Genomic DNA, 26090 nt, shown 5'->3' with positions numbered 1-26090 from the left:
GCAATTGTTGCCATTTTGTTTCGTCCCACTGCTGCCATTAATCATTACAGGCAATTGTTGCCATTTTTGTTTTCGCCCCACTGCTGCCATTATTCATATAAGGTAATTGCTGCTATTTTTTTTTCGCCCCACTGCTGCTATTAAACATAAGGTAATTGTTGCTATTTTTGTTTCGCCCCACTGCTGCTATTAATCAATATATGCAATTGTTCCATTTTGTTTTCGCCCACTGCTGCTATTAATCACATATAAGTAATTGTTGCTATTTTTTTTTTGTCCCATTGCTATAACACATATATAATTGTTGCTATTTTGTTTTGTCCCACTGTGCTATTTTTCTCAATATAAGGCAATTGTTGCATATTTTGTTTTGCCCACTGCTGCTATTAATCACATATAAGGCAATTGTTGCTATTTTATTTTGTCCCACTGCTGTTATTAATCACATAAGGCAATTGTTGCTATTTTTGTTTTGTCCCACTGCTGCTATTAATCACATATAAGGCAATTGTTTACATTTTTTTCGTCCCCACTGCTGCTATTTTAATCATATATAATGCAATTTGCATTTTGTCCCCACTGCTGCTATTAATTATATGCAATTGTTGCTATTTTGTTTCGCCCCACTGCTGCTATTAATCGCTATGGCGTAATTGTTATTTTTTTTTCGCCCCACTGCTGCTATTAATCACATATAAGGCAATTGTTGCTATTTTGTTTTCGCCCCACTGCTGCTATTAATCATATATAAGGTAATTGCTGCTATTTTGTCCCACTGCTGCTATTAATCATATATATAATTGTTGTTATTTTTGTTTTGTCCCACTGCTGCTATTCACATATAAGGTAATTGTTGCATTTATTTTTGCCCAACTGCTGCTATTAATCCTAATTGTTGCTATTTTGTTTTCGTCCACTGCTGCTATTAATCACATATAAGGCAATTGTTGCTATTTTTGTTTTCGCCCCACTGCTGCTATTAATCATATATAAGGTAATTGTTGCTATTTTGTTTTCGCCCCACTGCTGCTATTATACACATATAAGGTAATTGTTGCTATTTTGTTTCGCCCCACTGCTGCTATTAATCCTATTAAGTAATTGTTGCTATTTTGTTTTCGTCCCACTGCTGCTACATATAAGGTAATTGTTGCTATTTTGTTTTTGCCCCACTGCTGCTATTATTCATATATACAATTGTTGCTATTTTGTTTTGCCCCACTGCTGCTATTAATCATATATAAGCAATTGTTGCTATTTTGTTTCGTCCCACTGCTGCTATTAATCATATATAAGGCAATTGCCATTTTTGTTTTTGTCCTAACTGCTGCCATTATTCATATAAGGTAATTGTTGCTATTTGTTTTCGCCCACTGCTGCTTATTAATCACATATAAGGCAATTGTTGCTATTTTTGTTTTCGCCCCACTGCTGCTATTAATATCATATATGTTATTTTGTTTTTTCGCCCCACTGCTGCTATTAATCATATAAGGTAATTGTTATTTTGTTTGCCCCACTGCTGCCATTAATCATATAAGGCAATTGTTGCTATTTTGTTTTGTCCCACTGCTGCTATTAATCACATATGCAATTGTCATTTTTATTTCGTCCCTCTGCTGCTATTATTCACATATAAGGTAATTGTTGCTATTTTTGTTTTCGCCTCACTGCTGCTATTAATCATATAAGGTAATTGTTGCTATTTTTGTTTCGCCCCACTGCTGCTATTAATCACATATAAGGTAATTGTTACATTTTTGTTTTCGCCCCACTGCTGCCATTAATCATTATATAATTGTTATTTTGTTTTGTCCCACTGCTGCTGACCCATATAAGGTAATTACATTTGTCCCACTGCTGCTATTAATCATATAAGGCAATTGCCATATTTTGTTTTCGTCCCACTGCTAATTTAATTTATAAGGTATCTTTGTATTTTGCCCCACTGCTGCCATTAATCACATATAAGTAATTGCATTTTGTTTTCGCCCCACTGCTGCTATTAATCATATATAAGCAATTGTTGCTATTTTTGTTTTCGCCCCACTGCTGCTATTAATCATATATAAGGCAATTGTTACATTTTGTTTCTTTGTCCCACTCGCTATTAATCATATATAAGGCAATTGTTATTTTTGTTTTGTCCCACTGCTGCTATTAATCATATAAGGTAATTGTTTATTTTGTTTTCGTCCCACTGCTGCTATTATCTCATATAAGGCAATTGTTGCTATTTTGTTTCGCCCCACTGCTGCCATTAATCATATATGCAATTGTCCTATTTTTGTTTTCGCCCCACTGCTGCTATTAATTTATTATAAGGCAATTGTTTATTTTTGTTTCGTCCTCTGCTGCTATTAATCATATAAGGGTATTGTTGCTATTTTGTTTTTGCCCACTGCTGCCATTAATCATTATGGCGTAATTGTTGCCATTTTGTTTTGTCCCACTACGCTATTAATCATATAAGGCAATTGTTGCATTTTGTTTTGCCCCACTGCTATTAATCATATAAGGTAATTGCTATTTTTGTTTTCGTCCCACTGCTGCTATTAATCATATAAGGCAATTGTTGCTATTTTTTGTTTTTGCCTTGCTGCTATTAATCATATATAAGGTAATTGTTAAGATGTGACTTGCCCCATGCTGCTATTAATCATATATAAGGCATTTGTTCATTTTGTTTTCGTCCTCTGCCACCGTGACCGTACATATAAGGTAATTGTTGCCATTTTTGTTTCTCCCCACTGCTGCTATTAATACATATAAGGCAATTGTTGCATTTTTTGTTTGTCCTCTTCTGCTATTAATCACATATAAGGCATAATTGCTATTTTTGTTTTTTGCCCCACTGCTGCTATTACACATATATATAATTGTTGCATTTTTATTGTCGCCCCTCTGCTGCTATTAATCACATATAAGGTAATTGTTGCCATTTTTTGTTTTTGCCCTCTGCTGCTATTAATCACATATAAGGTAATTGTTACATTTTGTTTTTGCCCCACTGCTGCTATTAATCACATATATGTAATTATATTTTTTGTTTGGCCTCTTCTGCTATTAATCATATAAGGCAATTGTTACATTTTTTGTTTTCGCCCACTGCTGCCATTAATCATATATAAGGCAATTGTTGCCATTTTTGTTTCGCCCTCTGCTGCCATTAATCACATATATAATTGTTGCCATTTTTATTTTCGCCCTCTGCTGCCCTATATATTCTTATATATATATTTTGCTCATTAATCATTTTTCATTTTTATTTCTGCTATATATAAGGCAATTGTTGCTATTTTTGTTTTCGTCCCTCTGCTGCTGTTAATCATATAAGTAATTATATTTTTTGTTTTCCCACTGCTGCCATTAATATTTTAATCATATATTTTATTGTCGTTTTATAATTGTTATTTTTGTTTTGCCCCACTGCTGCTATTAATCACATATAAGGCAATTGTTAAGTATTTTTTTGCCTCACATGACCATATATGTACTACACATTTTTTATTTTTGCCTCTAATTGCTGCCATTAATCATATAAGGCAATTTTATTTTTATTTTTCGTCCTCTGCCGCTGTTAATGGTATATAAGGCACCACATTTTTTTTTCACCCACTGCTGCCATTAACTACATATAAGGTAATTTTTTTTTTGTCCTCTTCTATATTTTTGTTTTTCATTTCACTGCTATTAATCATATATAAGGTAATTGTTATATTTTTGTTGTCGCCCTGCTGCATATATAATTATGTCTCTTACATTAATCATATAAGGCAATTGTTAGCATTTTTGTTTTGCCCATTGCCATTAATCATATATAAGGCAATATTTGCATTTTTGTTTTGTCCTCTTTCTGCTATTAATCACATATATAAGTAATTGTTACATTTTTTATTGGTCCCCTGCTGCCATTAATCACATATAAAGTAATTGTTGCCATTTTTATTGTCGCCCTCTGCTGCCATTAATCATATATATGCAATTCATATTTTTATTGTCTTCCTCTGCAATGACAATCATATATATAAGGTAATTGTTACATTTTTGTTTTCGCCCTGCTGCTATTAATCACATATATGTAATTGTTACATTTTACTTTTGTCTCGCAGCCACTTGTCTTGTTTTTGCCCTAAATATGTCCTCTAAGTAATTTTGCCTAATCAATTTGTCCTTTTTTGTTTTTGTCCTTGCTGTTAATTTTGTTTCGTCCCACTATGTATATTAATACATATAATTTGTTATTAGTTTGCCCGATACATAACTGATTTTTGTCTTTTTAATTTTTTTTGTCCTTATATTTGTTTTTGTCCCTAATTGCTGAATTTTTTGCTTTTTGTCCCTATTTTTGAGCTTGTCCAACTGATGTAATTTGTCCATCTTAATTTTTAATCATAATTGTTAGATAGCTTGTTTTGCCTCTATATAATTGTTACATTTTTTGTTTTTGTCCCACTGCTGCTATTAATCATATATAAGGCAATTGTTGCCATTTTTGTTTCGCCCACTGCTGCTTAATCATATATAAGGCAATTGTTGCTATTTTTGTTTTGCCCCACTGCTGCCATTAATCATATATAAGTAATTGTTGCTATTTTTGTTTTCGCCCCACTGCTGCTGCTATTAATCATATAAGGTAATTGTTACATTTTTGTTTTCGGCCCATCACGCTATTAATCATATATGCAATTGTTGCCATTTTTTGTTTCGTCCCACTGCTGCTATTAATCATATATAAGGCAATTGTTGCCATTTTTGTTTCGTCCCATCTGCTATTAATATTCACATATAAGGCAATTGTTGCTATTTTTTGTTTTCGGCTCCCCACTGCCGCTATTATCATATATAAGGCAATTGTTGCCATTTTTGTTTTTGCCCCTAATTGCTGCCATATTAATCACATATAAGGCAATTGTTGCCATTTTGTTTTCGTCCCACTGCTGCCATTAATCACATATATAAGGCAATTGTTGCCATTTTTTTTCGTCCCACTGCTGCCATTAATCACATATATGCAATTGTTGCCATTTTTTGTTTTCGCCCCACTGCTGCCATTAATCACATATAAGGCAATTCGTTGCCATTTGTTTCGCCCCACTGCTGCCATATTAATCACATATAAGGCAATTGTTGCCATTTTTTGTTTTTGTCCCACTGCTGCCATTAATCACATATAAGGCAATTGTTGCTATTTTTGTTTTCGTCCCACTGCTGCCATTATTCACATATAAGGCAATTGTTGCCATTTTTTTTGTTTTCGCCCCACTGCTGCCATTATTCATATATATGCAATTGTTGCCATTTCTTTTTTTTCGCCCCACTGCTGCCATTATTCACATATAAGGCAATTGTTGCCATTTGTTTTCGCCCCACTGCTGCCATTAATCACATATAAGGCAATTGTTGCCATTTTTGTTTTTGCCCCACTGCTATTATTCATATATAAGGCAATTGTTGCCATTTTTTCTTTCGTCCCTCTGCTGTCATAATCGTATATAAGGCAATTGTTGCCATTTTTTGTTTTCGCCCCACTGCTGCCATGGTTCACATATAAGGCAATTGTTACATTTTTGTTTTTCGCTCCTCTGCTGCCATTATCACATATAAGCAATTAAGGCTACTTTTTTATTGTTCTCCTGCTGCCATTAATCACATATAAGGCAATTGTTGCCATTTTTTGTTTTCGTCCCACTGCTGCCATTAATCACATATAAGGCAATTGTTGCCATTTGTTGTTTTCGTCCCACTGCTGCCATTATTCACATATAAGGCAATTGTTGCCATTTGTTGTTTTCGTCCCACTGCTGCCATTATTCACATATAAGGCAATTGTTGCCATTTGTTGTTTTCGTCCCACTGCTGCCATTATTCACATATAAGGCAATTGTTGCCATTTATTGTTTTCGCCCCACTGCTGCCATTAATCACATATAAGGCAATTGTTGCCATTTTTTGTTTTCGCCCCACTGTTGCCATTAATCACATATAAGGCAATTGTTGCCATTTTTTGTTTTCGCCCCACTGCTGCCATTAATCACATATAAGGCAATTGTTGTCATTTTTTGTTTTCGTCCCACCGCAGCCATTATTCACATATAAGGCAATTGTTGCCATTTTTTGTTTTCGCCCCACTGCTGCCATTAATCACATATAAGGCAATTGTTGCCATTTTTTGTTTTCGTCCCACTGCTGCCATTAATCACATATAAGGCAATTGTTGCCATTTTTTGTTTTTGTCCCACTGCTGCCATTAATCACAAATAAGGCAATTGTTGCCATTTTTTGTTTTCGTCCCTCTGCTGCCATTATTCACATATAAGGCAATTGTTGCCATTTTTTGTTTTCGCCTCACTGCTGCCATTAATCACATATAAGGCAATTGTTGCCATTTTATTTCGCCCTGCTGCCATTAATCACATATAAACAATTGTTTCCATTTTGTTTTCGCCCCTGCTGCCATTAATCACATAAAAGGCATTTGTTGCCATTTTTTGTTTTCGCCCCACTGCTGCCATTAGTCACATATAAGGCAATTGTTGCCATTTTGTGTTTTCGTCCCACTGCTGCCATTAATCATATATAAGGCAATTGTTGCCATTTTTTTACGCCCCACTGCTGCCATTAATCACATATAAGGCAATTGTTGTCATTTTTTTTTCGTCCCTATGCTGCCGTTAATCGCATATAAGGCAATTGTTGCCATTTTTTGTTTTTGCCCCACTGCTACCATTTATCACATATAAGGCAATTGTTGCCATTTTTTGTTTTTGCCCCACTGCTGCCATTAATCACATATAAGGCAATTGTTGCCATTTTTTGTTTTCGTCCCACTGCTGCCATTAATCACATATAAGGCAATTGTTGCCATTTTTTGTTTTCTTTCGTCCCACTGCTGCCATTAATCACATATAAGGCAATTGTTGCCATTTTTGTTTTCGTCCCTAATTGCTGCCATTATTCACATATAAGGCAATTGTTGCCATTTTTGTTTCGCCCCACTGCTGCCATTATTCATATTATATAAGTAACGAGCTATATTTTTTGTTTTCGCCCCACTGCTGCTATTATTCACATATAAGGCAATTTTGTTGCCATTTTGTTTTCGCCCCACTGCTATTAATCACATATATGCAATTGTTGCCATTTTTTGTTTTCGCCCCACTGCTGCCATTGTCTATATATAAGGCAATTGTTGCCATTTTTTGTTTTTCGCCCCACTGCTGTCATTAATCACATATAAGGCAATTGTTGCTGCCATTTTTTGTTTTCGTCCCACTGCTGTCATTAATCACATATAAGGCAATTGTTGCCATTTTTGTTTTCGCCCCACTGCTGCCATTAATCACATATAAGGCAATTGTTGCCATTTTTGTTTTCGCCCCACTGCTGCCATTAATCACATATATGGCAATTGTTACATTTTTGTTTTGTCCCATTGCTGCCATTATTCACATATATAAGTAATTGTTACATTTTTGTTTTCGCCCCACTGCTGCCATTAATCACATATAAGCGTACTTGTTGCCATTTTTTTGCTTTCTGGGTCCCACTGCTGGCATTAATCACATATAAGTAATTGTTGCCATTTTTTGTTTTCGTCCCTGTTGCCATTATTCACATATATGTAATTGTTGCCATTTTTTTCGCCTCACTGCTGCTATTAATCACATATAAGGCAATTGCTGCCAATTTTGTTTTCGTCCCACTGCTGCCATTAATCATATATATAAGGTAATTGCTGCTAATTTTGTTTTTGTCCCACTGCTGCCATATTAATCACATATAAGGTAATTGTTGCCATTTTTATTGTCGCCTCTCTGCCATTAATCATATATAAGGTAATTACGCCAATTTTGTTTTCGTCCCACTGCTATTAATCAAGTATATAAGGCAATTGCTGCCATTTTTGTTTCGTCCTCTGCTGCCATTATTACATATAAGGTATCTGTTGCCATTTTTCACTGCTGCCATTAATCACATATAAGGCAATTGTTGCCATTTTTGTTTTCGCCCCACTTGCTGCCATTAATCTCATATAAGGTACCAAGATCATTTTTGTTTTCGCCCCCACTGCTGCCATTAATCGGCTATAAGGCAATTGTTGCCATTTTTGTTTTCGTCCCATTTGCTGCTATTAATCACATATATGGGCAATTGTTGCCATTTTTGTTACTGCTGCCATTAATCACATATAAGGCAATTGTTGCCATTTTTTTTTTTCGCCCCACTGCTGCCATTATTCACATATAAGGCAATTGTTGCCATTTTTGTTTCGCCCCACTGCTGCCATTAATCACATATAAGGCAATTGTTGCCATTTTTGTTTTCGTCCCACTGCTGCCATTAATCACATATAAGGCAATTGTTGCCATTTTTGTTTTCGTCCCACTGCTGCCATTAATCACATATAAGGCAATTGTTGCCATTTTTGTTTTCGCCCCACTGCTGCCATTAATCACATATAAGGCAATTGTTGCCATTTTTGTTTTCGTCCCACTGCTGCCATTAATCACATAATAAGGCAATTGTTGCCATTTTTGTTTTCGTCCCACTGCTGCCATTAATCACATATAAGGCAATTGTTGCCATTTTTTGTTTTCGCCCCACTGCTGCCATTAATCACATATAAGGCAATTGTTGCCATTTTTGTTTTCGTCCCACTGCTGCCATTAATCACATATAAGGCAATTGTTGCCATTTTTATTGTCGCCCTAGTTAAGGTAGAGCCTCAGTGTTAAGTGAAGGTATCTAGTTAAGGTAGAGTCTCAGTGTTAAGTAAAGGTATCTAGTTAAGGTAAGTCTCAGTGTTAAGTGAAGGTATCTAGTTAAGGTAGAGCCTCAGTGTTAAGTGAAGGTGTCTAGTTAGGTAGAGTCTCAGTGTTAAGTGAAGGTATCTAGTTAAGTAGAGTCTCAGTGTTAAGTGAAGGTATCTAGTTAGGTAGAGTCTCAGTGTTAAGTGAAGGTATCTAGTTAAGGTGAGAGCCTCAGTGTTAAGTGAAGGTGTCTAGTTAAGGTAGAGTCTCAGTGTTAAGTGAAGGTATCTAGTTAAGGTAGAGTCTCAGTGTTAAGTGAAGGTATCTAGTTAGGTAGAGGCCTCAGTGTTAAGTGAAGGTATCTAGTTAGTGAGAGTCTCAGTGTTAAGTGAAGGTATCTAGTTAAGGTAGAGCCTCAGTGTTAAGTGAAGGTATCTAGTTAAGGTAGAGTCTCAGTGTTAAAGTGAAGGTATCTAGTTAAGTAGAGTCTCAGTGTTAAGTGAAGGTATCTAGTTAAGGTAGAGCCTCAGTGTTAAGTGAAGGTATCTAGTTAAGGTAGAGTCTCAGTGTTAAGTATGAAGGTATCTAGTTAAGGTAGAGTCTCACTGTTAAGTGAAGGTATCTAGTTAAGGTAGAGTCTCAGTGTTAAGTGAAGGTATCTAGTTAAGGTAGAGTCTCAGTGTTAAGTGAAGGTATCTAGTTAAGGTAGAGTCTCAGTGTTAAGTGAAGGTATCTAGTTAAGGTAGAGTCTCAGTGTTAAGTGAAGGTATCTAGTTAAGGTGAGTCTCAGTGTTAAGTGAAGGTATCTAGTTAGGTAGAGTCTCAGTGTTAAGTGAAGGTATCTAGTTAAGGTAGAGTCTCAGTGTTAAGTGAAGTTATCTAGTTAAGGTAGAGTCTCAGTGTTAAGTGAAGGTATCTAGTTAAGGTAGAGTCTCACTGTTAAGTGAAGGTATCTAGTTAAGGTAGAGTCTCAGTGTTAAGTGAAGGTATCTAGTTAAGGTAGAGTCTCAGTGTTAAGTGAGAGGTATCTAGTTAAGGTAGAGTCTCAGTGTTAAGTGAAGGTATCTAGTAAGGTAGAGTCTCAGTGTTAGTGAAGGTATCTAGTTAAGGTAGAGCCTCAGTGTTAAGTGAAGGTATCTAGTTAAGGTAGAGTCTCACTGTTAAGTGAAGGTATCTAGTTAAGGTAGAGCCTCAGTGTTAAGTGAAGGTATCTAGTTAAGGTAGAGTCTCAGTGTTAAGTGAAGGTATCTAGTTAAGGTAGAGTCTCAGTGTTAAGTGAAGGTATCTAGTTAAGGTAGAGCCTCAGTGTTAAGTGAAGGTATCTAGTTAAGGTAGAGCCTCAGTGTTAAGTGAAGGTATCTAGTTAAGGTAGAGCCTCAGTGTTAAGTGAAGGTATCTAGTTAAGGTAGAGTCTCAGGGTAATATTAATTTTATTGTTGTTTCATCGTAAGCTAACCAATTACACACATTACTTCCGTTCTTAATCCCTGAGGAACGGTTCACCCCACGAGACTTTGAAGGTATGGTAGCAAGGGAAGGTGTGTTCTCTTTACTTTCAATAACACAGGTAAATATTCCCCATTGTAATCACCCCACCTTAGTATCGACTACCTGTCACCCATCGTCTCTCTTGTAAGACATAACAAAGATATATTGTGTGTGTGAGGGATGTTATTTATGCTGTGTATAATAGTGTAGTACACCCATCTACACCTGCACTCTGTGGGTGTATGAGTGTTCACCTTTGTGTAGTTGGTTAAGTGAGTCAGATAATCAGATGATGATTAGGAACCCTAATTTATTTCACCTGTTGATTGAATATCTTAACAGTAAACGGGGAGGGGTGGAAGGATTAGGTTAAGTTAGGTCAGTGTTAGGTCTTTCTGTCAGTATCACAAATTTTATCAAAGGCAACAAAACAATATGTTATTATTACGATATTTTTATTCAGAGTCAAATTTATTTCCTTAACTAAAACACCAAAATATATCACATTTTTATAATAAACTTATTGACGATAAACATTTTAACATTTTTATTTCACAAACAAGAAAGATATTTACTATTTTATATAAGACTATGAATATTTTTGGAGGGACAAGTGAATATAAGACGATACCAATATGTTCCAATAATGTATAATCCTTTTACTTTAATAACTACAAACACATACACATTTAGATTTGCCATTGTAAGACTAATTACTTAAAAATACTTAGAATAAACACTAATATTAACTGGTACACTTTACACTCCCAATTAAGTATAAAGTGCAAAAGTGTATATTTAATGTTTTACTTAAGTTAGCGGTTAAAGTTTTCTTTGGTGCGATGCATCTTTGAGGGGTGACTATGACATATGTTATATCTGTGCCTTTCTGTCGCATCTCGTCTGTTTATTCTCTCTCTCTCTCTCTCTCTCTCTCTCTCTCTCACGGGTTCTTGATCAAAGTACCGTTGGCAACAGGCAGACTACAGTACCGTTGACAACAGCTAGACCCCAGTACTGTTGTCAGCAGCTAGCAGGGCTCTCTCTTGTGACACGGATGGTAATTTCAGCTGAAGAACTATTATGAAATATGACAATACAGCTCCCACCACCTGTAATAAATGACCTACTGTATTATTGTTATTATTATTGTTATTGTTATCATCGTTGTTATTGTCGTTACTACTACTACTACATACAACACATCACCATCATCATTATACTCACCGTAATAATGAAAGGTCTGTTGATAGTGAAGAAGCGACCACCAGTTATACACACAGGAGACGACGTCAGCGCCACCGTCAACTCTCGGAACTACACGTGTAAACAAACCAACATTTCCCGCGTTATTTTATGTTTACATTATGAGCGTTCGTTAATAGTGTTTTTTTGTCATAATGTTTAATGTTTGTGTTTATTTCTTGAATGTTTAATAATTATTTTTTTTAATGTTTGTGTTTATTTATTGTTATTTAATAGATCATACAGTTAAATACAGTAGTCTACCCCCTCATACTTGTACAACACTACAGTAGAATACAGTAGTCTACTCACATGGAACTTGTCCTTATCTGAGGCAGTGTAGGGTAGGCCGCGTCTAAGTACATCCACGCTCGTCTCGGCCTGTACATGTAGGTTAGGTTAGGTCAGGGGTCAATTAGGGTGTACACTGTGATCTTGTACACTACAGACGGTCATGTTAGGTTAATGGCTGTGACCTTGATCGTGACCTTGACCTCGGCTAAGGGTGATTATCCTGACCAATAGGAAGAACGTAATTGACAGTTATTCTTGCTCTCTACACAGATACAAAGACACACACACACACACACACACACACACACACACACATAAACGATCACTTTATCATATCCCGTTGATGATAATAATAAATTAAATAATAATAATGAATACCGATGAAAAATACGATCCGGAACTTTGAATAACATAGTCAAGATCGATGTATAGATGGAAAGATCAATCCCGTACAGTCATTCAGTAACATCTCACCGTAACTCCATAAATATTACTTACAACAAAAGATAAAAACACTCTAATGTCGCTTGTTATATTTGCTAATCAATTTATGTCTTGTTATTACCTCCGGAGATAATTAGTTCAATAGTAATCAATGGTTAGAATATTATTAATAAACATCTCCCCGACACGTCAACAATGGCCGGAACACCGACCACATCTGGCACACTTTGTCACACTTAAATAACAAGTCATCATCATTCACGTATTATCTGCGTCAATTACAACTCTTGACCATTATAAGAAGCCCCTTAACTACCAATTTAGGGCTATTGATGTCGACTTGGCAGAACAAGATGCATTAAATAACACGTTTGTAAAGAGGAACTGGGTATCTAAATAAACAAAGTGTGTCGGGTGGGAAGAATACAAATATCGACTCAAAACCAAAATTAATTCACAATAATAAAACAAAAGACGAAATAAAGGTCAGTATTTATCTTTACCTCTTCACCCACTCTACTGGCTTTGAGCGACACGAGGAAGAACACTATGCAAGTCTGGACCATAATTAGGGTCTGCCACACAGCCTCTTGTCCATGGTACCCCGCACCTATGCCGATACGGTACGCGATGAGGTACAATTCCAAGCACAGCGTCACTACCTGTGGGTGTGGTGCAGTTAGCAGGATAGGTACTCGGAGCAACGGATTTAAGTTGGATAAGTTTAGGTTTAGGAGGGAGATAGGAAGGAACTTGTTCACAAATAGGGTGATGGACAAGTGGAACAAGCTTAGCAACTTTGTAGTAAGTGCTGGAACGCTGGAAAGATAGAGAGTGGTAGTAACTCTCGACAGGAGCTGCCATGCACAGACCAACCGGCCTATTGCAGACTCCTTATTTTCTTATGTTCTTATGTTAGAGAGAGTACATGAGAGAGACAGAGAGACAGACAGAAACTCACCTGTGTAGCATAAAAACATTGTAGTGTAGAAGAGAAGATGGTTTCTGTCTCACGGACCATCTGTACCATCTGCCAGTGGCTCTGTACCAGTTGGGACATCTCTACCACCTGGCCCGTGTGTACCGGTCCATGATTCGTGTGTACCGGTCTATGATTCGTGTGTACCGGTCCATGATTCGTGTGTACCGCTTCCCCATTGGTCCAAGCAGCTAGGTAAACACACAGTAGAGGTGTTTATATACGTACACGGAGTTGAAACGCACACACACACACACACACACACACACTAATTAAAGTTACATTAATTACCAAACGTATAAAATTAATTACAAAATATTAGTACATGGCCATTACAAATACAGGTACACTAATTACAGGTACACTAATTACAGGTATAGACTTAATGATGTACAGTAATCAATGTGTACTAAGGTGTATGGAAAGTACACTGAGGGGTGAGGGAGTACAGGTGAGGGGTGAGGGGGTACAGGTGAGGGGTGTGAGGGGTGAGGGAGGTAGGAGTGTGTTTGCTATGGGTGGAGAAGAGGGGTTATGTTTCTTTGTAGAGAGAAGGGCGGTGGGAGGGGGTAGAGAGAGAGAGAGAGAGAGAGAGAGGAGGGGAGGTGAGATAGAGAGATAGAGATAGAGAGAGAGATAGAGAGATAAACACAGACCTACCCTCTAGTGTACTTGTCAACTGATGCCTCCAACAGTTGAAAACATTATACAACATTTGACAGATTGAGACGAGAAGAAAGAGCGATCCTTTATACACCATATAGAGGTGACCCACAACAACACCCACCACCACTCGTACTACCTGCCGGAGAGAGACACGTAATCAGAGGGGTCAGGGAGGAGGAGTTATGGGGAATACTGCCTAATTATCTATCTGCGTCACTCACCTGGACACTCGGAGTTCCCTGCCTCAGCCACTCAGGAGACACCATAAACAGCACTTGGGCTAAAAGGTCGACTATGTCCATTAGTTTATCTGGAGGTCCTATGACGGCCACCACCAAAACCGCTATCACGAAGGCGTAGAGAAATAGAGCGTGGACGATGGACGAGACCCTCAGCCCCTTCGTCGGGTCTAGGGACGTCTCAGCCACTAGGACCTTCCATTGGTTGAGGAATTTACAGATAGGATGGCCATAAAGGACTACATTTAGGACTTCCACCCAGGCGTTCAGTAGACACCCGACGATGATTACTACACCTAGGAGCTCTGTCTCATGGCTCTCTGATGACTTATCCAGGAACTGTGATCTGAGGAACATCCTGACGAGGCCGACGGAGGTGGTGATGAGGAGGGCGGTGAGCCAGGCGAAGACCAGGAGAGTGTGGAGGGCCGCGACGCTACGCCAGGCTAAGACGTACTCCTGTAGGGTTCTGCTGTAGGTGTAGGGGACGATACCTAGCAGCCGGAGTGTCAGCCTAATCAACATTAATGGACGGTACAGAACGTCCTTGTTCTTGGAGGGCATCTTGGCGTCCTTACCTGTCACACTAAGGACGTCCACGCCCCCAGGAGCCGTCAGAAGGTTCTTGCCCATCACTGGTGAGTCCTTAGCGTCCTCTGCTGGTGTCCACGAGCACCTACCTCGTACTTGCGGCTCACTGGGGTTGACCTTCGGCTGCGGGAACGTCTGAGCTGAGGCCTCTGGTGCGGCACGGGAACTGGTCATCCTCCAACACCGCGGCATTACAACCACAAGGACGAGGAGGAAGTGAGGGGCTTGGAGGCTGGAGAGCGAGCCACACCTCCACCACGGCCACACCTACACTACCACACTCCCCTCCATCATCCCTCACCCTCTCACCTCCCTCCCCCTCTCACCTGCCCCCTCCCTCACCTCTCACTCTCTCTCCCATTCACCTCATTTTTCAGGTCTTCCCTCACCCCTCACTTTCCCTCCAGTCAGTAGAATAGAGATCGACCGACTCTAATGACCTCTATCTCAAGGTCCAGCCCCGCCCACCACTAATAACCCGTTAATGATGGTTGAAGTTAATTAGTGGGTTATTAACGATTCTAATTATCCCAAACTTATTTTTTTCCGGGTTGTATCATTAATTATCAGTTTAAATAATAAGATATTGATTTTATGTGAATATGTCAAGTTATCGAGGTTTTTTGCTACCTTTGTCAAGTTATCGAGGTTGCTGTTATCGTTCTGTATCTGTTATTTTTATTCATTTTTGTTATCTCTTCTTTCCAGATGTAAATAATAAAGATACGATAAGCGACATCATCTTGGTAGCTGCCACGTTGGATTGCTCTTATGACGTCACTTCCATATGGCAGGTTGGTGGAGCCGTTTTGTGAGGGGCTGTCAAGATTGGGCTCTGTTTGGTCACGTCTCTGTTACACACTGTTGGCAAGTACTGGCTCTGTTGCATACTGTTGGCAAGTACTGGCTCTGTTACACACTGTTGGCAAGTACTGGCTCTGTTACACACTGTTGGCAAGTACTGGCTCTGTTATACACTGTTGGCAAGTACTGGCTCTGTTACGCACTGTTGGCAAGTACTGGCTCTGTTACACACTGTTGGCAAGTACTGGCTCTGTTACACACTGTTGGCAAGTACTGGCTCTGTTACACACTGTTGGCAAGTACTGGCTCTGTTACACACTGTTGGCAAGTACTGGCTCTGTTACACACTGTTGGCAAGTACTGGCTCTGTTACACACTGTTGGCAAGTACTGGCTCTGTTACACACTGTTGGCAAGTACTGGCTCTGTTACACACTGTTGGCAAGTACTGGCTCTGTTACACACTGTTGGCAAGTACTGGCTCTATTACACACTGTTGGCAAGTACTGGCTCTGTTACACACTGTTGGCAAGTACTGGTTTGTTACTGTGTTACACACTGTTGGCAAGTACTGGCTCTGTTACCACTGCTGGCAAGTACTGGCTCTTGTTGTACACAAACACTGGCTCTGTTACACACTACAGTTGGCAAAGTACTGGCTCTTGTTACACACTGTTGGCAAGTACTGGCTCTGTTACACACCGGCTGTTACACACTGTTGACAAGTACTGGCTCTGTTACACACTGTTGGCAAGTACTGGCTCTGTTACACACTGTTGGCAAGTACTGGCTCTGTTACACACTGTTGGCAAGTACTGGCTCTGTTACACACTGTTGGCAAGTACTGGTTCTGTTACACAAAGTACTGGCTCTCTGCTACGTACTGTTGGCAAGTACTGGCTCTGTTACATACAGTTGGCAAGTACTGACTCTCTGTTACACACTGTTGGCAAGTACTGGCTCTGTTACGCACTGTTGGCAAGTACTGAGCATATACTGGCTCTGTTACCAAGTACTGGCTCTCTGCTACGTACTGTTGGCAAGTACTGGCTCTGTTACATACAGTTGGCAAGTACTGACTCTCTGTTACACACTGTTGGTTCCATTGGTCAAGTATGGACCGAGTGGTGTTTATAAACCTGTATTAAGTCACACCTTGTCCGCCTATAATATAAGCTGCACCCGTTCTAATCTCTCTGGGTGCCTCAGGTGCCGTAGTGCAGGCACCAGTCTGGTGGCCCTCCTTTGGACGTTTTCAATCAGTCAACTCAGTATAAACAAACATCACAAGGTATAAGATCAATAAAGAACATATTAAGTATTATTAACACAGATGGTTGAACATAAACACGAGAGAGAGTGTTGGTCGCTTTATTTACAAAACATAAGAGAGGAGGGAGGCGTGTGGTGGTCTAATACATCAACATGTGTTTATCATCCTTACCACCACCACCACCACCACCACACAGCAGACTAGCTAACATACTCATCAAAGTCTTATTCTGGGGTAAAGTGTACGCCAGGCGATACTGACTGCTCGTACAGGCGGCTAATACTGGGGTGTGAACATCTCCAGTGTTTATTGATGGTAGTGTGGTGACCATGATTCAGGGTTCCAACACACGTGAGTCTTGTGAGAAACATTATCTTTAAGTAAAGTTGTTGGGATATTGAAGATAAAACAAAAATAAGAATTACACAGAAATTCTACCTTAACTAAACACCTTCATTTAACACCAGGTGATATTAAGGTAGAAGTTAATTACCTTTATTAACCTCTAATTAGTGTTAAATGACTGTAGTTAAGATGGTGTCTTGAGTGAATGTCTTATATCCCGTGTTTTATCCATAGTCCAACACGTATATAGTAACAGCTTCACTTACAGAAATATATTTACCATAGGAGTCATAGTATAATGTTAGTTCCGGGTTGTGTGGAATGACTTATAAAATGGTATAAAATCTAGTTCCTTATATCAGGTTAAACAATTTTTTTTAATAATTTTTGGATATGTTAGAAATAGAAGAAAGAAAATCAACCAATCAAGAGGCGATGTTGCTCCTGGGGTCGTGGCCACAGGCTTTTGATTGGGGCAAAATGTTTTAGGGTTGAGATGTAGTGAAACCTCTATTTAACGAACATTATGGGGAGAAAATTGTTATATCGAGGGTCTGTTAGGTGTGAAACCCTCCACTTAACGGACTATATGGGGAGAAGACCGTTCCACTGTAGCTAGGATGATTATTGAACCTTAAATAGTGAAGGATGATAAAAATATACCATAAAATATGAAGAGGAATGATTGTGGCTGGAGAGACGGATGATGATTGATGGATGACGGGGATGATGACACTGTCGGCAAGTCCTGACAAGATGGCGGAGAGGGTCGTCTAGTCCACCTCCTCCATACGGGACATGTCCTCTTCGTCTCCCTCGAGGGGCGGCATGTCATCTAGGGGATTAGTATCCTCAGGTATAGGAGCAACTTCCTCCTCATCAATCCCAAGTCCTAAACCGATCATCCTATAAATCCTAGCGGCGTGAACACCAGGATCCTCCAGATTGAATCCCGAAGCCAAGAGGGCCGTCTCGAACAGCAACATGACCAGATCCTTGACAGACTTATCATTCTTGTCAGCATCTGCCCTCTGTCTCAAGGTCTCAATGATACTGTGGTCAGGATTAATCTCCAGGTGTTTCTTGGCTGCCATATAACCCATGGTGGAGGTGTCTCTTAGTGCCTGGGCCTTCATGATGCGTTCCATGTTGGCCGTCCACCCGTACTGTGACGTCACTATACAACAGGGAGAGGTCACCAGACGGTTGCTCACCACCACCTTCTCCACACGCTTGTCCAGGATGTCCTTCACCACCTGTAACACAAGGGAACCATCTGTCAGTCCTCAGGGTACAGTCTCGAGTACCATACCTACCCCTTGAGTATGATGCCAAACCCTTGACTAAGATACCAACCCCTTGAGTACAATAACAGTGAATTTATGAAGATATGACCCCTTAAGTACAGTAAGTTAGTGAATTAAGACATTCTTTGCATTTAAATACGATGAGAGATAGAGAGAGAGACAAACCAAAACAACCTTCAGTATCTCACCTTACACAGATTCTCCAACTTCTGTTTCTGTTCCTCAATCTTCTTCTTGTCCTCCTCATCCTCCGGCAGTTCGAGACCTTCCTTAGTGACGGACACCAGCTGCTTGCCGTCGTACTCCTTCAGTTGCTGGATGCAGTACTCGTCTATGGGATCTATCATGTAGATTATCTCAAATCCGCGTTTCTTGACCCTCTCCACGAAGGCCGAGTTAGCTACTGCTTCTCGGTTCTCCCCTGTGATGTAATAGATCTGTTTCTGGTTTTCTTTCATGCGTGAGACATAATCCTTCAGGCTATTCATCTCGTCTCCTGAAGCAGAAGTGTAGAAACGTAAGAGTTCCGCTAGTTTCTTCCTGTTGGCGGAGTCTTCGTGGATACCAAGTTTAATATTTTTGGAGAAGTTTTCGTAGAATTTCTTAAATGAATCTTTCTCTTCTAAAAGTTCCTCAAATAGCTCCATTGCCTTCTTCACTAGGTTCTTTCGGATCACCTTCAGGATCTTATTCTGTTGTAACATCTCACGGGAAATATTCAATGGCAGGTCCTCAGAATCCACAACACCGGTGATAAAGTTAAGATACTCCGGGATAAGTTCCTCACAGTTATCCATAATAAAAACACGACGAACATACAACTTGATCTTATTCTTCTGTTTACGATTCTCAAACAGATCAAACGGGGCTCTACGGGGTATAAACAACAGAGCCCGAAACTCTAACTGACCCTCGACGCTAAAATGCTTAATGGCCAAATGATCCTCCCAATCGTTAGTCAATGACCTGTAGAACTCTCCATACTCCTCCTGAGAGATATCATCTGGGTTACGGGTCCACAGTGGCTTGGTCTTGTTCAGTTCTTCGTCTTCCATATATTTCTCCTTGACGGTCTTAAATTTCTTGGCCTGTTCTGATGCCTTGTCTGCGTCCTCGTCAGCTCCCACATCTTCCACCTTGGGCAGGTCTTCTTTCTGTGGAACCTCTTCGTCTTTCTTCTCATCTTCTTCATCATCAGGAATTTGCTGTAGAGAGAGAGAGAGAGAGAGAGAGATGTATAAATTGAGAGAATGATAGAGATATGTATAAATTGAGAGAATGATAGAGATAGATATAAATTAATGGACTTGAGTTTTTAAGCTTAATGAAAAACCCTACCACATTAAGCTGAAGAAACACCCCCTAACACAATAAGCTGACAAAGTATTTCATCTTATCCCTCTACCTCTATAGTGTATTAAGCTTAAGGAACACCCTCTAACACATCAAGCTGACAGAATAAGCTTTAACTTATCCCTCTCCTATAGTAAGCTTAAGAAACACTCCTAACACAATGCTGACAGAATAAGCTTCAACTTACCCCTCTCCTACAGCAAGCTTAAAAAACACCCCTAACACAAAACTGACAGAATAAGCTTACCTTGTCCCTCTCCTTCTCGACCAACAGCTTAATGGGATAACCAATAAACTGTGAGTGTTTCTTGACCACCTCTTTGATGCGTCTCTCCTCCAGGTATTCTGTTTGGTCCTCCTTCAGGTATAAGGTGATCCTCGTACCCCGCTGGAGAGGACTGCCTGGAGGAGGAAGAAGGGGAACGTGTCTTTAAGGGCGCCAGTGCAGTGAGGTACATGTCCGGTTTATCTTAAGGGGGTCTATTAAGTGGTGGTAGTAGTTGTGTTGTTGAAGTAAGCAATATAAGCGACAGGATATAAGTAAAGTATAAGTAACAATATAAGTGACAAGTATCAACAAAAGTAACACTTACTCTTATCAGGTTTAATAGTGAAGGAGCCTCCAGCAGCCGACTCCCATGTATACTGTTCATCATCACTATGTTTGGAAGTCACCACAACCTTATCAGCAACAAGATAAGCTGAATAAAATCCCACACCAAACTGACCAATCATCGATATATCTGCCCCAGCTTGTAATGCCTCCATGAAAGCTTTAGTCCCTGATTTAGCGATGGTTCCAAGATTATTAACCAAATCAGCTTTAGTCATCCCTACCCCCGTGTCAATTACAGTTAGGGATCGATTGGCTTTATCAACTTCAATTCTAATAGTAAGATCCTTTCCCGATTCGAGTTTAGATGGATCAGTTAGAGACTCGTAACGGATCTTGTCTAAAGCATCAGATGAGTTACTGATTAGTTCTCTGAGGAAGATTTCTTTGTTGCTGTAGAAGGTGTTGATGATGAGGGACATTAACTGGGCGATCTCTGCCTGGAAAGCGAAGGTCTCCACATCTTCCATCGTTTCTTCAGGCATCTAAAAAAAAAACACCATAATTTATATCTCTTTTTCATCTTTATAAATTTTAATCGTAAATTTTATCAAGTTTTTACGAAATTTTTTACACCCTGATCTATTTAATTGTACTATGACTACAACAAAAACTACTACTATTACGTCGACTATTACTACTAGGAATTTTAAAAAACCCGCCAATATTATGTCAACAAACCCTAGCTGCAGTACGACACGTTTTACATACATCATCCCTGAGCACTCCCTCTTAAAGAAGCTTCTAGAGTCATACGCCCATGTAAGTAAAAAGGGGAAGAATGGGGGAACTAAGGGGGTGAAGTAAAGGTGGGGGTTAGGGGGATATACGAGCCACTACGCCTCCCCCAACATGGTACCAAAAATAACCTCCCCGGTGGTGGCAGCGAGGAGACCACGTGTTTACCAGACGTATGAATAACTTCTTTATTAACCTCAAGTTACGTTAAGTTAGGGTTAATTTAAGTTCTTTTTCATGAACTTAAGATGAAATTGAACTTATGAATCTTGAAGGAACTTTGCTAACATTGTAGTTCGTATTTTTTTAATTACGTTCATTATCGTCATTAGGTTTCAGTAATATTACCCTATTTAAATATTCTAAAACATTATTATGCGTAATATTTTATACTGAGACTCTACCTTAATTAAATACCTTCACTCTACATCAGTTACGAGTGAATTAAAAGGTAAAGTCTCAGTATTAAGTGAAGGTATCAAGTTAAGATAAGTGTAATATTAACCCCATATTTATCACATTAAGTTACAAAAGTTAAATTCATTCCTAAATGTTAACCTAAGGAGAATATTAACCCAAGGAGAATATTAACCCAAGGAGAATATTAACCCCAGGAGAATATTAACCCCAGGAGAATATTAACCCCAGGAGAATATTAACCCAAGGAGAATATTAACCCAAGGAGAATATTAACCCAAGGAGAATATTAACCCCAGGAGAATATTAACCCCAGGAGAATATTAACCCCAGGAGAATATTAACCCCAGGAGAATATTAACCCCAGGAGAATATTAACCCCAGGAGAATATTAACCCCAGGAGAATATTAACCCCAGGAGAATATTAACTCAAGGAGAATATTAACCCAAGGAGAATATAACCCAAGGAGAATATTAACCCAAGGAGAATATTAACCCAAGGAGAATATTAACCCAAGGAGAATATTAACCCAAGGAGAGTATTAACCCAAGGAGAGACACCAAGGAGAGTATTAACCCAAGGAGAGTATTAACTCCAAGGAGAGTATTAACCCAAGGAGAGTATTAACCCAAGGAGAGTATTAACCCAAGGAGAGTATTAACTCCAAGGAGAATATTAACCCAAGGAGAATATTAACCCAAGGAGAATATTAACCCAAGGAGAATATTAACCCAAGGGAGAATATTAACCCCAGGGAATATTAACCCCAGGAGAATACAATTCTGTGGAGAATATTAACCCCAGGAGAATATTAACTCCAGGAGAATATTAACCCCAGGAGAATATTAACCCAAGGAGAATATTAACCCAAGGAGAATATTAACCCCAGGAGAATATTAACCCCAGGAGAATATTAACCCCAGGAGAATATTAACCCCAGGAGAATATTAACCCAAGGAGAATATTAACCCCAGGAGAATATTAACCCCAGGAGAATATTAACCCCAGGAGAATATTAACCCCAGGAGAATATTAACCCAAGGAGAATATTAACCCAAGGAGAATATTAACCCAAGGAGAATACTAATTCACTTAACACTTTACTTACCTTTGCGTTTATAAGTCACTAAAATAAGTAATACGGTAGATGTAAGTAGTAATGTATGGAGTGAGGTGTGGGAGAGAGTCTATGCGTCCGTCTCCTCTCAGGTCGTCAACGCTTGTGAGGGTATAACGTGCCTGCCCTCATCTTATATATAAACATTGACCACCCGTTGGCAACACCTCAGCCGCCATGATCTGTTGCCAACGAATATTCCAGAAATTTATATTTAATTCCTAATTCATGAACTATTTTACGTTGTTTATTTAATTATGTGGAAAATTGTGTGTTTATAAGTTTGTTTACTTGTTTGATGGAGGAAATAATTGTTAGTTTAATTAAATATCTATATTTAATTTACCGCCTTAGGTATTCAGGTGCCAATGTTGTTTATTTATATATTTCATTATATTCACTAAATACGATAAATAATCAATAATTAATTAACATAACAAGCACACACATATATAATTAATCTATATAATTACATCAAATTATAATATTGACTAAAAAAATCAAGCAAAAAATACAAAAAAGAAACAATAACTGGTAACTAGATAATTCAAGATGGCCGCGAATCTTCTAGACTTGTCGAGAATGTTTACCGGAAGTGACGTCGGCGGCCATCTTTCCCCGTTCCAATACTCCACACCCTGTACACCATTTAACACCATTTTAACACCATTTAACACCATTTTAACTCCATTTCCGGGTTAAATATAACTAATTAAATATATTTATGGTGTTAGAATTATATTAATGGGGGGAATTATTATGTCTAATTTTATAATAAGGCAAAGAGAAGGACGAGACGAATTATTTTAAGAGAATAAATTGTTGTGTAATTTTAAATAGGAATAAATGTAGAGGCTCTTGATAGACAGAGAGAGAGAAAGAGAGAGAGAGAGAGAGAGAGAGACAGAGAGAGAGAGAGAGATATATCACTCCTTAGACAGACAGATAGACAGATAACTAGATAGACAGCAAAAACGTCGCATAGAAAACGGGGTGTGGAAGGTGTTGAAGCAGGAGTTATTAATACACGGGTCCAACCTGTTAATGTGAAGCTTCTTGACCTAGCGAGAACTTTCCGCGTGTATGAACGTTATGTAGGAGGTCATGTGAGGTCAAGGGAGGTCATGGGAGGTTAGGTGAGGTCATGTGAGGTCAAGGGAGGTCATGGAAGGTTGGGTGAGATTAAGGGAGGTCATGAGAGGTCAAGGGAGGTCATGGAAGGTTAGGTGAGGTCATGTGAGGTCAAGGGAGGTCATGGAAGGTTAGGTGAGGTCATGTTGGTTCAATGATCTCTGAGAACCTTTAAGACATTATTGTACAGATGCTGGGATGAACAAGAGATCCTCAGTGGCGATAAATTACCATAAATGAAGGTGAATCAAGAAACTAAGTTTGTACACGTCGCATAAGAAAGTCGCTTTTCATGAGTGAGGTGCTTCCTCGCCTGGAGTACAGTCTGGTCCCCGAGATATGCTAGGGACTGTCAGTTGATTGAAAACGTCCAAAGGAGGGCCACCAGACTGATGCCTGCACCACGGCACCTCAGAGATTAGAACCGGTGCAGTTTATATTATAGGCGGACAAGGTGTGACTTAATACAGGTTTATAAACACCACTCGGTCCATACTTGACCAATGGAACCAACAGTGTGTAACAGAGAGTCAGTACTTGCCAACAGTGTGTAACAGAGAGTCAGTACTTGCCAACAGTGTGTAACAGAGACGTGACCGACTACCCAAGCATAGAGGACACAATGCAGTAGTGACCACAAGTGATAATTTACCGTCACTGAGGATCTCTTGTTCACTCCTGCATCTGTACAATAATATCTTACAGGTTCTCAGAGATCATTGAACCAACTGTGAAGGGAATTTACCATAAAGTTCAAAGGTTAAGGTCAAATTGCTTACCATATTCACGTGACTGTCTGAAAAAGGGGCGAGTAATTCCCATAGACTTTGTATAGTTACACTAGAGAAAACGTAACATATTTGAGGGTAAACTATCCTAATGTACTGCATCTCATCCATGTACCTACTTATGGCATTCTTCAATCGTTAGGGATTTTGCGCCATCCGTTGATTAACCATGTGCTAATTAAAAGTAGTAAATAATTAGCCTTACCTGTACTTCCGTGTTGTTTTGACTCAGGTGCCACAGGAAACAGATATTCCTACACTTCCTCCACGATCACAAAACACACTGACCCTTTAAACCCCTGTAGCGGTATTTAAACACCTATAATACACTAACTAGCAATAATCTGACCTTAAGAGTCACCTTTGGCTGTTTTAATAATAGTATTTTAGGCCTTACTGACATTGTTTAGTTACCATTGGTGTATAATTGTCCTTGTGTTCTGATTGGCTGGCGTCTTGTGGTAGATTATGCCACAGTAACTATATAATTTATTGATATATTTAGTCATAATATGTAAGGTATTATTTTTTAAAAGATCTGTCTGTCTATTTTTTAAGGAAAATTAAATAAAACCCCTTTAATTACTCACATAATCTAATACCATTTTCTCTGTACATACAACAATATACATAACGCTGACATTTATGAATAAGATATACACAAATTATCCCCGTTTATACACATTTCTCAAGACACTTTCATACGACATACACACGTGAGAAGAAAAAATCCACTGAATTAAAAAAACTATATTTCCACGAATATTCATAATATACACGTTTAAAAAAATGAAAGAAATCGGGTGTTAAAATTCGTAGAAAGAGAATTACTCCAAAAATATATATGATAGAGAAATATAGAGAAAGATATATATAGGTTATAGTCTATTATATTATATCTAATTAGTTTCTATTACGATAAGACACATGTTGAAGCTCCTTTGCCCGTGTCTAAATTTATCTTTTTTATAATTATTAAAATATTGTAAAAAAAAACCGATTAAATATATGAAAGGAAGATTACTTGGAGATAATGTATTTGTGGTTAATTAGATTTATGTTAATTAATTAAGAGTTGTTTTGCATTATTATTAGTATTTTTTTATTTTTCGTGAGACTACGGAACTAAATTAATTATAAATGATGTGAACTTAACTAACCTAATCTAACGGTACCTAATTAACCTAATTAATTTAATCTAAGTGTGTGTGTGTGTGGAGAGGTTAAGAGCCTATGCAAATTCTCACTATCTCTATTATGCCGTTTTATTCTTTCTCTTTTCTTATCACTGTGTTTATCTCTCTTCCTTCTGATCTACTCTCCTTCCCTACACCACCTCTCCCCCTTTATCCTTCCCTCCCTCCTTCCCTCTCTACCTTCTTCCATCCGTCACCCTCCCTCCTTCCCTCCCTCCCCCTCTACCTTCTTCCATCCGTCACCCTCTCTCCTTCCCTCCCTCCCCTCTCTACCTTCTTCCCTCCCTCCCCTCTCTCTCCTTCCCTCC

The 26090-nt window shown here is 38.8% G+C and overlaps 2 protein-coding genes across 2 annotated transcripts; both read right to left on the bottom strand.

Annotated features, from left to right (window-relative positions):
• Nucleotides 1–10742: 10742 nt before the first annotated feature.
• On the bottom strand, nucleotides 10743–14974 carry LOC121867673. The gene is made up of 7 exons (XM_042367691.1): nucleotides 14091–14974; nucleotides 13864–14005; nucleotides 13186–13394; nucleotides 12728–12886; nucleotides 11799–11867; nucleotides 11469–11558; nucleotides 10743–11353 (listed from the first exon to the last, which is right to left on the bottom strand). Exons 1-7 carry the CDS (start codon nucleotides 14889–14891, stop codon nucleotides 11246–11248), a joined length of 1578 nt encoding a protein of 525 aa, XP_042223625.1. The 5' UTR covers nucleotides 14892–14974; the 3' UTR covers nucleotides 10743–11245.
• A 1885-nt stretch (nucleotides 14975–16859) lies between these two features.
• LOC121867741 (heat shock protein HSP 90-alpha-like) lies at nucleotides 16860–22769 on the bottom strand. Its single transcript, XM_042367804.1, has 5 exons — nucleotides 22659–22769; nucleotides 20374–20878; nucleotides 20028–20182; nucleotides 18616–19632; nucleotides 16860–18376 (listed from the first exon to the last, which is right to left on the bottom strand). Exons 2-5 carry the CDS (start codon nucleotides 20876–20878, stop codon nucleotides 17894–17896), a joined length of 2160 nt encoding a protein of 719 aa, XP_042223738.1. The 5' UTR covers nucleotides 22659–22769; the 3' UTR covers nucleotides 16860–17893.
• Between the last annotated feature and the right edge of the window lie 3321 nt (nucleotides 22770–26090).

Source organism: Homarus americanus, unplaced genomic scaffold (genome assembly GCF_018991925.1).
Source record: "Homarus americanus isolate GMGI-L3 unplaced genomic scaffold, GMGI_Hamer_2.0 scaffold46583, whole genome shotgun sequence".
NCBI lineage: Eukaryota > Metazoa > Arthropoda > Malacostraca > Decapoda > Nephropidae > Homarus > Homarus americanus.
This window is presented reverse-complemented; position numbering and strand designations above follow the sequence as displayed.